We start from the raw sequence: 16,106 nt of genomic DNA on the forward strand, positions 1-16,106 counted from the left end.
GTGTATATGTCAGTTTTTTATTATTTCATTAAAACTTCCACCTGTCCTAACCAGTCCACAGGGGCAGAATACCCCATCTGTGCCACTGTTAGGACTAAGGGAAAACAAATTATCATTAGAAATTAGCGATTTTATATACACACTGAGATTGTTATGCTGTTTTATTACTGAATGTTATTATCACTTTAGAACACGATTGGGTGAATATGTAAGGGGGGGATTTGACCTTTCTGGGGGACAACCCCTCAACCAATCCGGATTGAATGTTACACCTATATAAGTATTGAACTTCACTTGTAAACCACATGTAGCTGAGAAAGACCTGTGTGTCCAGACGTTGCTGTATCCTTTCAGTGTGATTAAACGCTAAGCTTTGATTCAAGAACAAGAGGGCCGCGACTTTTCTGAAGTTTTTTCTACGTTTGAGGTGCCCCTGAGGCCGGGACCTGACGCCACGAGCAGCGCCGCCATACCACGGACTATGTGTTCCAGGAAGTGGTGCTGTCCTATTCCATTTATTATGTGGAGCCCTCGGGAAGCACTAGAAGCATCCATCAACGGAGGTACCCAGTCGGGGTGCTAGGAGATCCGTTACAATACTATACTGTACTATACTATAATATGCTGTGCTGTACTATACTGTACTATACTATGCTGTACTATACTGTGCTGTACTGTACTATGCTGTACTGTACTATACTATGCTGTACTATACTGTACTGTACTATGCTGTACTGTACTATACTATGCTGTACTATACTGTGCTGTACTATGCTGTACTGTACTATGCTGTACTGTACTGTGCTGTACTGTACTGTGCTGTACTATACTATGCTGTACTATACTATGCTGTACTATACTGTACTATTCTGTACTATACTATGCTGTACTATACTGTGCTGTGCTGTACTATACTGTGCTGTACTATACTATGCTGTGCTATACTGTGCTGTACTATACTGTACTATACTATGCTGTGCTATACTGTACTATACTATACTGTGCTGTACTATACTATACTGTGCTGTATTATACTGTGCTGTACTATACTGTGCTGTACTATACTGTACTATACTATGCTGTACTATACTGTGCTGTACTGTACTATGCTGTACTGTACTGTGCTGTACTATACTATGCTGTACTATACTATGCTGTACTATACTGTACTATTCTGTACTATACTATGCTGTACTATACTGTGCTGTACTATGCTGTGCTGTACTATACTATGCTGTGCTGTACTATACTGTGCTGTACTATGCTGTGCTATACTATGCTGTACTATACTGTACTATACTATACTGTGCTATACTATACTGTGCTTTACTGTACTATGCTGCACTATACTGTGCTATACTTAACTGTGCTGTACTATACTGTACTATACTGTTCTGTACTATACTATACTGTGCTGTACTATACCGTGCTGTACTATACTGTACTATACTATGCTGTACTATAATATACTGTACTATACTATACTGTGCTGTACTATAATATACTGTACTATACTATACTGTGCTGTACTATAATATACTGTACTATACTGTGCTGTACTATAATATACTGTGCTGTACTATACTGTACTATACTGTGCTGTACTATACTGTACTATACTGTGCTATAATATACTGTACTATACTATACTGTGCTGTACTATAATATACTGTACTGTACTATACTATGCTGTACTATAATATACTGTGCTGTACTATACTGTACTATACTGTGCTGTACTATGCTGTACTATACTGTGCTATAATATACTGTACTATACTGTGCTGTACTATGCTGTGCTGTACTGTACTGTGCTGTACTATACTGTGCTGTACTATACTGTACTATAATGTGCTGTACTATAATATACTGTACTATAATATACTGTGCTGTACTATACTGTACTATAATATACTGTACTATACTATGCTGTGCTATACTGTACTATACTATGCTGTACTATACTGTGCTGTACTATACTGTGCTGTACTATACTGTGCTGTACTATAATATACTGTACTGTACTATAATATACTATACTGTGCTGTACTATACTGTACCATACTGTGCTGTACTATACTATACTGTACTATAATATACTGTACTATACTATGCTATACTATAATGTGCTGTACTATACTATAATATACTGTGCTATACTATACTATATTATGCTTTACTATAATATACTGTGCTGTACTATACTATAATATACTGTACTATACTGTGCTGTACTATAATGTACTATAATATACTGTACTATACTATACTGTGCTGTACTATAATGTACTATAATATACTGTACTATACTATACTATAATATACTGTACTATACTATCCTATACTGTACTATTATATACTATACTGTGCTTTACTATACTATAATTTACTGTACTAAACTGTGCTGTACTATAATGTACTATACTATACTGTACTATACTATCCTGTACTATAATATACTGTAATATACTATACTATCCTATACTGTACTATGATATACTATCCTGTACTATAATATACTGTACTATTATATACTATACTGTGCTGTACTATACTATAATAAACTGTACTATACTATAATATACTGTACTATACTGTGCTGTACTATACTATAATATACTGTACTATACTGTGCTGTACTATACTGTACTATAATATACTATACTATAGTATAATATACTGTACTATACTATAATATACTGTACTATACTGTGCTGTAATATACAATAATATACTGTACTATAATATATTATACTGTACTATACTATAATATACTGTACTATACTATTATGTAATATACTATAATATACTGTACTATACTATGCTGTACTATACTGTATTATAATATACTGTACTATAATATAATATACTGTACTATACTATAATATACTGTACTATACTGTGCTGTACTATACTGTGCTGTACTATACTGTACTATAATGTGCTGTACTATAATATACTGTACTATAATATACTGTGCTGTACTATACTGTACTATAATATACTGTACTATACTATGCTGTGCTATACTGTACTATACTATGCTGTACTATACTGTGCTGTACTATACTGTGCTGTACTATAATATACTGTACTGTACTATAATATACTATACTGTGCTGTACTATACTGTACCATACTGTGCTGTACTATACTGTACTATAATATACTGTACTATACTATGCTATACTATAATGTGCTGTACTATACTATAATATACTGTGCTATACTATACTATATTATGCTTTACTATAATATACTGTGCTGTACTATACTATAATATACTGTACTATACTGTGCTGTACTATAATGTACTATAATATACTGTACTATACTATAATATACTGTACTATACTATCCTATACTGTACTATTATATACTATACTGTGCTTTACTATACTATAATTTACTGTACTAAACTGTGCTGTACTATAATGTACTATACTATACTGTACTATACTATCCTGTACTATAATATACTGTAATATACTATACTATCCTATACTGTACTATGATATACTATCCTGTACTATAATATACTGTACTATTATATACTATACTGTGCTGTACTATACTATAATAAACTGTACTATACTATAATATACTGTACTATACTGTGCTGTACTATACTATAATATACTGTACTATACTGTGCTGTACTATACTGTACTATAATATACTATACTATAGTATAATATACTGTACTATACTATAATATACTGTACTATACTGTGCTGTAATATACAATAATATACTGTACTATAATATATTATACTGTACTATACTATAATATACTGTACTATACTATAATGTAATATACTATAATATACTGTACTATACTATGCTGTACTATACTGTATTATAATATACTGTACTATACTATAATATACTGTACTATACTATACTATAATATACTATACTGCACTATACTATAATATACTATACTGTGCTGTACTGTATTATACTATACGGTGCTATACTGTACTATACTATAATATACTGTACTATACTGTCCTATAATATACTATAATATACTGTACTATACTATTATATACTGTACTATTATATACTATACTGTGCTGTACTATACTGTCCTATACTATAATATACTGTCCTATACTGCACTATACTATAATATACTGTACAGTACTATAATATACTGTCCTATACTGTACAGTACTATAATATACTGTACTATACTATACTGTGCTCTACTACACTATACTATAATATACTATACTGTACTATACTATGCTGTACTATAATATACTGTACTATACTATACTATACTATAATATACTATACTTTGCCGTATTGTACTGAGATTACGGAGGTGCAATGAGGGGGATTATAGGGGCAGTTTTCTCTACATTAGGGGGTCAGTAAAGCGGGGTCCACACTTCTGGGGGGCGGGGCCATACTCTGCCCCATTGTACCGGCACCCCCTCTGCTGCAGCCAGGAGCCCAGGAGAGAAGTCCTCTGTCATCTGCGGAGCCCTGACCACAAGACGCATCTCTGCTCCCTGAGAGCCCTGTACACACATGAGGCGGCATCACTGCGGCGGGGAATGTGCGGGGACACGGAGCACTGGAGCCGGCAGGGAGCGGAGGCCGCCGCCTGTGTTACCCTCCCGGGCTCTCCGCGGCTCCAGCTCCTCCCCGCAGCGTCCAAGCAGCTTCCTGCGGCCCCACCTTGTGGGAAAGAGCCCTGGGATGGGGACGAGGGCCGGGAAGAGAGGGAACGAGCCCCCGCAGCGGAGCCATCGGGCCGGATCCAGCCGGATGTGCAGAACGGCAGGCAGAGCGGGAGGACTGTGGCGGAGATCCCGGGGCCTGCTCCGGCCTCCTCCGCCACAGACGGCGACACACGGTGAGGGGGGATGTCCGGGAGGAGGAAGGCGCGGAGAAGGCGGCCTCTCCTGTCCGGTTCTAGCCGCTAAAGGGCTCTTCTCCCGGGCAGGGAAGCACAAGGGGAGAGCGGAGCTGCAGCCGGGCTGAGAGGGGTGAAGGCGGGGCCTGTGTCCAGTGTCAGCCAATAGACGCGCAGGAGGGCGGAGCTCGGCAGCCAATCACTGCGCAGCGCTGCACATATAAGAGGCGGTCCCGGCTCCGGCCTCAGTGTTTTCTCCAGGAGAAGTCTTTGTGTTTTCTCCCCACGTCTCACACGATGGCAGAGACCGCGCCAGCAGCCGCCGCTCCTCCTCCCGCCGAAGCGGCCGCCAAGTCCAAGAAGCAGCCGAGGAAATCCGCCGCGGCAGGGGGCGCCAAGAAAAGCAAGAAGCCGTCCGGTCCCAGCGTGTCCGAGCTCCTGGTCACAGCCGTGTCCGCCTCCAAGGAGCGCAGCGGGGTGTCTCTGGCCGCCCTGAAGAAGGCTCTGGCTGCCGGAGGATGCGATGTAGAGAAGAACAATAGCCGCATCAAGGTGGCCATCAGGGCTCTGGTCACCAAGGGGACCCTCACCCAGGTGAAGGGCAGCGGCGCCTCCGGCTCCTTCAAGCTCAACAAGAAGCAGCAGGAGACCAAGGACAAGGCGGCGGCCAAGAAGAAGAAGCCGGCGGCGGCCAAGAAACCTGCAGCTACTGCGGCCAAGAAACCCGCTAAATCCCCGAAGAAGCCCAAGAAGGCTCCGGCCAAGAGCCCGAAAAAGGCTAAGAAACCAGCCGTGGCCAAGAAAGCAGCCAAGAGCCCCAAGAAGCCGAAGGCTGCCCCCAAGAAGCTGGCCAAGAGTCCGGCTAAGAAGGCGGCCAAACCCAAGGCTGCTGCCAAGAGTCCGGCTAAGAAAGCGGCGAAAGCCAAGAAGAGCGCGGCCAAGAAGTAACCGGCGCCGCCCGCACCTCTCCCCCAAAGGCTCTTCTCAGAGCCGCCACCTCCTCCTCAGACGAGCTCCACTCCGCCCTTCTGCCCTCGTTCTCCGCTCACAGCGGGCGGGGGCTCCGGCTCCTCTGCGGGCAGGAATAGGGGGCGGGTTAACCCTGTCAGCGCCGCTCTCTTCGGTCTATCAGGGCCTCGCTGCTCGGCTGATAACCGCCCCTCACTGCGCCCCGCCCCCTGCTGGTAGTGATGCCGCCGCTGAGTGTACTGTGCGTGCAGGGGGGTCGTGCGCTCTATCCCTGGACACCAGCGCAGCGATGGAGCCGCTCTTCTCCGCACAGTGAATACGGGACTGTTCTCCCCTCCTCCGGTGGGGGGCGGGAGAAGGCGGCCACTGACGGGTTAATACTGAGCAGGCTACGGGGGCGGGGCTATAGAACTAGTACCTTGGCTTTTGAAATTCCCGCTCAATTACCATCTGGTTAGAATTCAGCGGCCGGGGACAAGCTCCGCCCCCGGCTCAGCTGAATGGATGATGTGAGCCCCTCCTCTCTTGCTGCTCCGCCCCCTGGCTTAGCTTAATGAATGTAAATGAGCCCCGCCCCTCCTGCTGCTCCGCCCACCGGCTCAGCTGATTACATGGATGTGAGCCCCTCCCCGCCCCTCCTGCTGTCTCCGCCTCCCCATCTCCTGCTCTTCTCAGAGCCCCCACCTTCTCTAGGACGGAGCTGCCGCATTGTGTGAATACATGGAAGCCTCATGTCCGAGGCGGATTATTCCCTCATTATAGACCACTGATCGGGAGGATGAGGGAGTAGTGATCGTATACTCGGGAGGATGAGGGGAGTAGTGATCGGCCAGAGAGAGGGATGGGGGGAGTAGTTATTGGACACTTGAGGATGATGGGGGGAGTAGTGATTGGACACTTGAGGATGATGGGGGGAGTAGTGATTGGACACTGAGGATGATGGGGGGAGTAGTTAGTGATTGGACACTTGAGGATGATGGGGGGAGTAGTGATCAGACAGTGAGGAGGATGGGGGGAGTAGTGATTGGACACTGAGGAGGATGGGGGGAGTAGTGATCAGACACTGAGGATGATGAGGGGAGTAGTGATTGGACACTTGAGGAGGAGGTAGTGAAGGACGAGCGGCTGGATGGGTCCACAGAGCCGGGCACTCGGGGATACACCGGTGCTATGGGGGCGGGGATAGGATTGGAGCTCAGGACATGGCGGAGAATGCGGGGACGTCTGTGACGAAGAGACGGAAGGGAAGAGCAGGGAGTCCGGGCAGACATTGCTGCTGTAGAGGGTTTGGCCGCTGAATTCTGACCGCACTGTAATTGAGCGGGAATTTCAAAAGCCAGGAGATCAGCCAATCACTGTAAAGCACTTGTCCTATAGCTCCGCCCCCAGCAGCGCTGAGTGGAGATGGCGGGGGGCAGGGAGGATGGAGGCGGTTATCGGTCACGGTCAGCGAGTCCCTGATAGACGGGGGGAGATACAGAGAGCGCTTTTAGAATAAAGGAACTGCTCTTACTAATTAGAGCGCTGAAAGGGTTAACCCGCCTCCTGTGAGCAGAGGTGGAGAATGAAGGGCGGAGTGGAGCTCGTCTCTGGAGGAGGTGGTGGCTCTGAGAAGAGCCTTTGTTGGGTGCGGGGCGCAGATCTAAGCCCTCTCCCCTCGGATCCTGCGGGCCAGCTGGATGTCCTTGGGCATGATGGTGACCCGCTTGGCGTGGATGGCGCAGAGGTTGGTGTCCTCGAAGAGCCCGACCAGGTAAGCCTCGCTGGCCTCCTGCAGGGCCATGACGGCCGAGCTCTGGAAGCGAAGGTCGGTCTTGAAGTCCTGGGCGATCTCTCTCACCAGGCGCTGGAAGGGCAGCTTCCGGATGAGCAGCTCGGTGGACTTCTGGTAGCGCCGGATCTCCCGGAGAGCGACGGTCCCGGGGCGGTAGCGGTGAGGCTTCTTGACTCCGCCAGTGGCGGGGGCGCTCTTCCTGGCGGCCTTAGTGGCCAGCTGCTTGCGGGGAGCTTTCCCGCCGGTGGACTTACGCGCTGTCTGCTTGGTTCTGGCCATGGCTCTGCAGAGATCTGTACACAGCAAGAGAATGAGGTGAGGAGCGGACCGTGCAGATCATTTATACTCCCGGCCTCGTCCTCATTGGCTCATGTAAACCACACCCCTACATCCCTATTGGTTTATTCGTACAATGATGTGCCCGCCAAAACTTCCGTTACCAATCATCGTTCACAAGAGGCGGAGCTCATCCTATCCCAGCTGATGGGCGTGTCTTCAGGTAATAAGCTCCTCCTACATGAAGCGGGAGGTCAGTCTCTTCCCACCGCCTCCTCCTCAGACGAGCTCCACTCCGCCCTTCTGCCCTCGTTCTCCGCTCACAGCGGGCGGGGGCTCCGCTCCTCTGCGGGCAGGAATAGGGGGCGGGTTAACCCTGTCAGCGCCGCTCTCTTCCGTCTATCAGGGCCTCGCTGCTCGGCTGATAACCGCCCCGCCCCTCACTGTTGGTAGTGATGCCGCCGCTGAGTGTACTGTGCGTGCAGGGGGGTCGTGCGCTCTATCCCTGGACACCAGCGCAGCGATGGAGCCGCTCTTCTCCGCACAGTGACTACGGGACTGTTCTCCGGTAGGACGGTCGTGGGGAGCGGGAGAAGGCGGCCACTGACGGGTTAATACTAGTACGTTACAGTGATTGGCTGATCTCTGGATTTTGAAAATCCCGCTCAGCGGCCGTGGAGGAGCAGTCCATTACACACAGGGGACGAACCCTCTACAGCAGCAATGTCTGCCCGTACTCGCAGCAGGTCAGGAGCGGTAAGTGCCCCTGTGTGACGGCCGGACCACCAGAGCCCCTGTGTGTAATGGACTTCTCCTCCACGGCCGCTGAATTCTGACCGGACTGTAATTGAGCGGGAATTTCAAAAGCCAGAGATCAGCCAATCACTGTAAAGCACTTGTTCTATAGCTCCGCCCCCTTCTCTCTGCGCTGGTGTCCGGGGATAGAGCGCACGGCGGGGCTCACATCCATCCATCAGCAGATCACTACTCCCCCATCCTTCTCTTTGGCCGATCACTACTCCCCTCATCCTCCCGAGTATACGATCACTACTCCCCCCATCCTCCCGATCAGTGGTCTATAATGAGGGAATAATCCGCCTCGGACATGAGGCTTCCATGTATTCACACAATGCGGCAGCTCCGTCCTAGAGAAGGTGGGGGCTCTGAGAAGAGCGGGGGCGGAGCAGGAGGAGGGGCGGGGCTCACATCCATTCATTCACTGAGCCGGGGGGCGGAGCAGCAGGACGCACATCCATCCATTCAGATGAGGCAGGGGCGGGGCTCACATCATCCATTCAGCTGAGCCAGGGGCGGAGCTTCTCCACGGCCGCTGAATTCTTACATCACATCCTAAACATTACAGCCTCCATACTAACAGCCTCTACATTATATTACAGCCTCCACATTATCAACCTCAACAACATATTACAGCCTCTACATTATTTTTACAGCCTAAATATTACCAGCCTCCATGTTATATTACAGCCTCCGTATTAACGGCCTCTACATTACAGTCTCCATGTTAAATTACCGGCCTCCACAATATATTACAGACTCCATATTACTGGCCTCTACATTACATCAGGGCCTAAACATTACATTACAGCCTCCATATTACACCACAGCCTCCATATTATATGACAGCCTCCATTTTACTAGCCTCTACATTACAGCCTCCATACTACCAGCCTCCACATTACATTATATTACAGCCTCCATATTACTAGCCTCTACATTACAGCCTCCAAACTACCGGCCTCCACATTACATTATATTACAGCCTCCATACTACCAGCCTCCACATTACATCACAGCCATATTACCAGCCTCTGCATTACATTACCAGCCTCCACATTATATTGCAGACTCCATATTACCGTCCTCTACATTACAGCCTAAACATTATGTTACAACCTACATATATTCAGTCTCCAGATTACATTACAGCCTCCATATAACTAGCCTCTACATTACAGCCTCCATATTATATTACAGCCTCCATATTAGCGGCCTCTACATTACATCACAGCTTAAACATTGTTACAGCCTCCATATTAATTGACAGCCTCCGTATTACCAGCCTCTACATTACAGCCTCCCTACTACCAGCCTCCATTTTGTATCAATCTCAACATTATATTACAGCCTTCATATTTTCAGCCTCTACATTACATTATAGCCTCCATATTATATTGCAGCCTTTATATTACCAGCCTCCACATTACATCCTCCACATTATATTACAGACTCCATATTACCGTCATCTACATTACATCACAGCATAAACATTATGTAACAACCTCCATAATTTCAGCTTCCACATAATTACAGCCTCTACATTACAGCCTCCACATTATATTGCAGCCTTCATATTACCAGCCTCTGCATTACAGCCTCCAAATTATATTACAGACTCCGTATTACCGGCCTCTACATTACATCACAGCTTAAACATTATGTTACAGCCTCCATATTTTCAGCCTCCACATTACAAGCCTGTAAATTACATTATATCCTCCGCATTATATTAAAGCCTCTATATTATCAACCTCAACATTATATAACAGCCTTCAAATTTACAGCCTCCACATTACATAATAGCCTCAATATTACATTGCAGCCTCCATATTATATTACCACTACTCCCCTTATCCTCCCCAGTGCCCAATCACCACCCCCCTCATTAATAGCAGATCACTACTTCCCTCATTCTCCTCACTGGCTGACCACTACTCCCCTAATCATCCTCAGTACCATATAACTACTTCCCTCATTCTCCTCATCGCCCAACTGCTCTCTGCCCAATCACTACTCCCCTCATCCTCCTCAATAGCATATAACTACTTTCCTCATACTTAGTGCCCGATCACTACTCCCCTCATCCTCCTCTCTGGCACTGCTCCCCTCATCCTCCTCTCTGGCAGATCACTGCTCCCCTTATACACTTCAGCTGAGCTCTGCTCCCGCTATGAATGGCTGCGGATCAGCGAGCTGTGCGGCCGCTCAGTGCAGGGCGGGAGGACGAGGCTCCGCCCCTACAGGCACATAACGGCTGAGGGGTCCAGAGCTCTGCTCCTATTGGCTGGGAGAGCTCAGCACCTCGTCGCTCATTTGAATTTCCCGCCTATAGTCCCCAACTGCAAATGAGCTGCTGATCTACAGGAGGAGACGGTCATGTGACCTGTACTCGCGTCATAAGCCACGCCCAGCGCCGCTCATTGGCTTCTCCACGAGTCTTGTCTTCGCTGGCGGCTTCTAATCCACCCAATGAGCGGCGCTGGGGGCGGAGCAGCCGCCTATAAAGGCGGCTCCTCCGGATCACACACATCAGAGTCTTCCTTGCTGTAGAGAACGATGTCTGGACGCGGCAAACAAGGAGGCAAAGTCCGGGCTAAGGCCAAGACCCGCTCCTCCCGGGCAGGGCTCCAGTTCCCGGTCGGCCGAGTGCACAGGCTCCTCCGCAAGGGCAACTACGCCCAGAGGGTGGGCGCCGGCGCTCCCGTCTACTTGGCCGCTGTGCTCGAGTATCTCACCGCCGAGATCCTGGAGCTGGCCGGCAATGCCGCCCGCGACAACAAGAAGACCCGCATCATCCCCCGCCACCTGCAGCTGGCCGTGCGCAACGACGAGGAGCTCAACAAGCTGCTGGGCGGCGTCACCATCGCCCAGGGAGGCGTCCTGCCCAACATCCAGGCCGTGCTGCTGCCCAAGAAGACCGAGAGCACCAAGTCGGCCAAGAGCAAGTGAGCCCGGCTCTGCTGCTGTGCCCCCCGGAACCAAAGGCTCTTCTAAGAGCCCCCCACATGGTCTGTACGACTGAGCTGGCGATGCCGCTGATCTCCGCTCTGGAGGAGGCGTCACACAGGGGCACTTACCGCTCCTGACCTGCTGCGAGTACGGGCAGACATTGCTGCTGTGGAGGGTTCGTCCCCTGTGTGTAATGGACTGCTCCTCCACGGCCGCTGGATTCTGACCGGACTGTAATTGAGCGGGAATTTCAAAAGCCAGAGATCAGCCAATCACTGCAAAGCACTTGTCCTATAGCTCCGCCCCTTCTCCTGCTCTGCGCTGATTGCCCAACTGCTCTCTGGCCGATCATTACTCCCTCCATCCTCCTCACTGTTTGATCACTACTCCCCGATCCTCCTCAGTGTCTGATCACTACTCCCCCCATCCTCCTCAGTGTCTGATCACTACTCCCCCATCCTCCTCAGTGTCTGATCACTACTCCCCATCCTCCTCAGTGTCTGATCATTACTCCCCCATCCTCCTCACTGTCTGATCACTACTCCCCCATCCTCCTCAGTGTCTGATCATTACTCCCCCATCCTCCTCAGTGTCTGATCACTACTCCCCCATCCTCCTCACTGTCTGATCACTACTCCCCCATCCTCCTCACTGTCTGATCACTACTCCCCCATCCTCCTCACTGTCTGATCACTACTCCCCCATCCTCCTCACTGTCTGATCACTACTCCCCCCATCCTCCTCAGTGTCTGATCACTACTCCCCCATCCTCCTCACTGTCTGATCACTACTCCCCCATCCTCCTCACTGTCTGATCACTACTCCCCCATCCTCCTCACTGTCTGATCACTACTCCCCCATCCTCCTCACTGTCTGATCACTACTCCCCTCATCCTCCTCAGTGTCTGATCACTACTCCCCCATCCTCCTCAGTGTCTGATCACTACTCCCCCATCCTCCTCAGTGTCTGATCACTACTCCCCCATCCTCCTCAGTGTCTGATCACTACTCCCCCATCCTTCTCTTTGGCCGATCACTACTCCCCCCATCCTCCCGAGTATACGATCACTACTCCCCCCATCCTCCCGATCAGTGGTCTATAATGAGGGAATAATCCGCCTCGGACATGAGGCTTCCATGTATTCACACAATGCGGCAGCTCCGCCCTAGAGAAGGTGGGGGCTCTGAGAAGAGCGGGGGGCGGAGACAGCAGGAGGGGCGGGGCTCATATCTATTTTTAATTCACTGAGCCGGGGGGCGGAACAGCAGGAGGGGCGGGGCTCACATCCATCCATTCAGATGAGCCGGGGGCGGAGCTTGTCCACGGCTGCTGAATTCTTACCGGACGGTAATTGAGCGGGAATTTCAAAAGCCATGGTTCTAGTTCTATAGCCCCGCCCCCATAGCCTGCTCAGTATTAACCCGTCAGTGGCCGCCTTCTCCCGCTCCCCACCGGAGAAGGGGAGAACAGTCCCGTATTCACTGTGCGGAGAAGAGCGGCTCCATCGCTGCGCTGGTGTCCAGGGATAGAGAGCACGACCCCCCTGCACGCACAGTACACTCAGCGGCGGCATCACTACCAGCAGGGGGCGGCGCGCAGGGAGGGGCGGTTATCAGCCGAGCAGCGAGGCCCTGATAGACTGAAGAGAGCTGCTAGCCCCGCCCCCGGCTTATCTAAATGGATGGATGTGAGCACCACCCCTCCTGCTCATCTGAATGAATGTGAGCCCCTCCCTTCTTGCTGCTCCGCCCCCCGGCTCTGCTGAATAGATGGATGTATGTGAGCCACGCCCCTCCCTTCTTGCTGCTCCGCCCCCCGGCTCTGCTGAATGGATGTATGTGAGCCCCGCCTTTCTTTTTGCCCCGCCCCCGGCTTAGCTGAATGGATGTATGTGAGCCACGCCTCTCCTGTTGCTCTGCTGAATGGATGGATGTGAGCCCCGCCTCTCTATTTGCTCCGCCCCCTGCTCAGCTGGATGGATGTGAGCCCCGCCCCTCTATTTGCTCCGCCCCCGGCTCTGCTGAATGGATGTATGTGAGCCCCGCCCCCGGCTCATCTGAATGGATGGATGTGAGCCCCTCCCTTCTTGCTGCTCCGTCCCCCGGCTCTGTTGAATGGATGTATGTTAGCCCCGCCCCTCTATTTGCTCCGCCCCCGGCTCAGCTGGATGGATGTGAGGCTGCCAATTGGGAGCAGTGGAGACACCACGTGACCCTCTCCTCCAGTAGATCGGCGCGCAGTCAGTAGCAGCTCATTTGCATGGCCCGTGTATAAATACCGCCGCGGTGGCAGGAGGAGAACAGACGAGATTTTGTCTTCCGTCAGAATGCCCGAGCCAGCCAAGTCCGCCCCAGCGCCCAAGAAGGGCTCCAAGAAAGCCGTCACCAAGGTTCAGAAGAAGGACGGCAAGAAGCGGAGGAAGAGCAGGAAGGAGAGCTATGCCATCTACGTCTACAAGGTGCTGAAGCAGGTCCACCCCGACACCGGCATCTCCTCCAAGGCCATGGGCATCATGAACTCCTTCGTCAACGACATCTTCGAGCGCATCGCAGGGGAAGCCTCCCGCCTGGCTCACTACAACAAGCGCTCCACCATCACCTCCCGGGAGATCCAGACCGCCGTGCGCCTGCTGCTGCCCGGAGAGCTGGCCAAGCACGCCGTCTCCGAGGGCACCAAGGCCGTCACCAAGTACACCAGCGCCAAGTGAGCGCCGCTGATCTCCGGACCCAAAGGCTCTTCTCAGAGCCCCCACCCTGTCTCCAGCGGAGCTGCTCCCGGGTCTCCCCGTTCTCACAGTGGCTGCGGTTTTCCTCCCTGTCAGCTAGATGAGATGCGGTAACGCTATCGGAAGTTACACTACAAGCTCCCCTCCTCCTCCTCCTCCATGCCCGATCACTACTCCCATCATCCTCCTCAGTGTGGCGCTCCCTGGAGAGAGGCTGTGCGGCCGCTCAGTGCAGGAGGACGAGGCTCCTACGGGCACATAACGGCTGCGGGGTCCAGAGCTCTGCTCCTATTGGCTGGGAGAGCTCAGGATCTCGTCACTCATTTGAATTTCCCGCCTATAGTTGAGATGCTGATTTACAGGAGGAGCCGGTCATGTGACCTGTACCAGCGCCGCTCATTGGCGGGACGGATTAACCCCTCAGTCTCCGAGCACAGCTCGTCCCGTAGCTGCGGTGGAGAACACCCGGGGCTCGGGATTTACACAGATTATTGAGGGGTTTCTGTAATGTAGACCTCCGGCTGTACTGAGCACAGGGCGCCGCTGATCCCCTGACGTGCGGGCAGTGTTAACCCCTCAGTGGAATTGTAGCTCCTCCCCGGGAAGATGTGGGCGGCTCTGAGAAGAGCCTTTGTGCTGTGAGGACGGAGGCGGCAGCATTAACCCCCGAAGCCGTAGAGAGTGCGGCCCTGGCGCTTGAGCGCGTAGACCACGTCCATGGCGGTGACGGTCTTCCTCTTGGCGTGCTCGGTGTAGGTGACGGCGTCCCGGATGACGTTCTCCAGGAAGACTTTCAGCACCCCGCGAGTCTCCTCATAGATGAGGCCGGAGATGCGCTTGACGCCTCCCCTGCGAGCTAGGCGGCGGATGGCAGGCTTGGTGATGCCCTGGATGTTATCACGGAGCACCTTCCTGTGCCGCTTGGCGCCGCCTTTCCCGAGCCCTTTCCCTCCTTTACCGCGACCAGACATCTTCTAGGTGTGAGGAGCAGAGAGCAGTGACTGCTCAGCCCAGAGCCCTCCTTTATATGGAGCATGGGCGGACCTGAAAGAGAACTGCACGGAGAGGGGGCGGGGCTGTTCCTGAACTCCAGGCCCCGCCCTCCAGCTCTGATTGGCTGAGCTCAGAAGTGCTGGTGGTTTTCATTTTCCTGCCTCCATATTACCAGCCTGTAAATTACATCATATCCTTCACATTAAAATAAAGTCTCTATATTATATTATCAACCTCCACATTATATTACAGCCTCCATACTACCAGCCTCCACATTCTATTACAGCCTCTGCATTACATTATAGCCTCCACCTTATATTACAGCCTCCATATTACATCTATGTTTCTATTACAGCCTCCATATTACATTATCTTCCTCCACATTATATTACAGCCTCTACATTACAGCCTCCATACTACCAGCCTCCACATTCTATTACAGCCTCTGCATTACATTATAGCCTCCACCTTACATTACAGCCTCCATATTATATTATCAACCTCAACAACATATTACAGCCTCTACATTACATTAAAGCCTCCACATTATATTACAGCCTAAAAATTACCAGCCTCCATGTTACATTACCGGCCTCCACATTATATTACAGCCTCCGTATTACCATCCTCTACATTACAGTCTCCGTGTTACATTACCAGCCTCCACATTACCATCCTCTACATTACATCACATCCTAAACATTACATTACAGCCTCCATACTAACAGCCTCCACATTACATCAAAGCCTC

The 16,106-nt window shown here is 50.0% G+C and overlaps 4 protein-coding genes across 4 annotated transcripts; 3 read left to right on the forward strand and 1 right to left on the reverse strand.

Annotated features, from left to right (window-relative positions):
- Positions 1-5,138: 5,138 nt before the first annotated feature.
- On the forward strand, positions 5,139-5,818 carry LOC120991284 (histone H1A-like). The gene has a single exon (XM_040420124.1). The coding sequence runs from the start codon at positions 5,168-5,170 to the stop codon at positions 5,816-5,818; it is 651 nt and encodes a 216-aa protein (XP_040276058.1). The 5' UTR covers positions 5,139-5,167.
- Positions 5,819-7,274: 1,456 nt separating this feature from the next.
- Positions 7,275-8,057, reverse strand: LOC120991919 (histone H3). Its single transcript, XM_040420646.1, has one exon. The coding sequence runs from the start codon at positions 7,890-7,892 to the stop codon at positions 7,482-7,484; it is 411 nt and encodes a 136-aa protein (XP_040276580.1). The 5' UTR covers positions 7,893-8,057; the 3' UTR covers positions 7,275-7,481.
- A 3,186-nt stretch (positions 8,058-11,243) lies between these two features.
- On the forward strand, positions 11,244-11,642 carry LOC120991922 (histone H2A type 1-like). The gene has a single exon (XM_040420651.1). It carries the CDS (start codon positions 11,244-11,246, stop codon positions 11,634-11,636), a length of 393 nt encoding a protein of 130 aa, XP_040276585.1. The 3' UTR covers positions 11,637-11,642.
- Positions 11,643-13,963: 2,321 nt separating this feature from the next.
- LOC120991928 (histone H2B 1.1) lies at positions 13,964-14,344 on the forward strand. The gene has a single exon (XM_040420658.1). The coding sequence runs from the start codon at positions 13,964-13,966 to the stop codon at positions 14,342-14,344; it is 381 nt and encodes a 126-aa protein (XP_040276592.1).
- The last annotated feature ends 1,762 nt before the right edge of the window (positions 14,345-16,106 follow it).

The sequence above is a fragment of the Bufo bufo genome, chromosome 2, assembly GCF_905171765.1.
Source record: "Bufo bufo chromosome 2, aBufBuf1.1, whole genome shotgun sequence".
Taxonomy (NCBI): Eukaryota; Metazoa; Chordata; class Amphibia; order Anura; family Bufonidae; genus Bufo; species Bufo bufo.

Coding starts and splice junctions, on each gene's coding strand:
- LOC120991284 (XM_040420124.1), top strand. CDS start 5,168: ATGGCAGAGACCGCGCCAGCAGCCGCCGCTCCTCCTCCCGCCGAAGCG.
- LOC120991922 (XM_040420651.1), top strand. CDS start 11,244: ATGTCTGGACGCGGCAAACAAGGAGGCAAAGTCCGGGCTAAGGCCAAG.
- LOC120991928 (XM_040420658.1), top strand. CDS start 13,964: ATGCCCGAGCCAGCCAAGTCCGCCCCAGCGCCCAAGAAGGGCTCCAAG.
- LOC120991919 (XM_040420646.1), bottom strand. CDS start 7,892: ATGGCCAGAACCAAGCAGACAGCGCGTAAGTCCACCGGCGGGAAAGCT.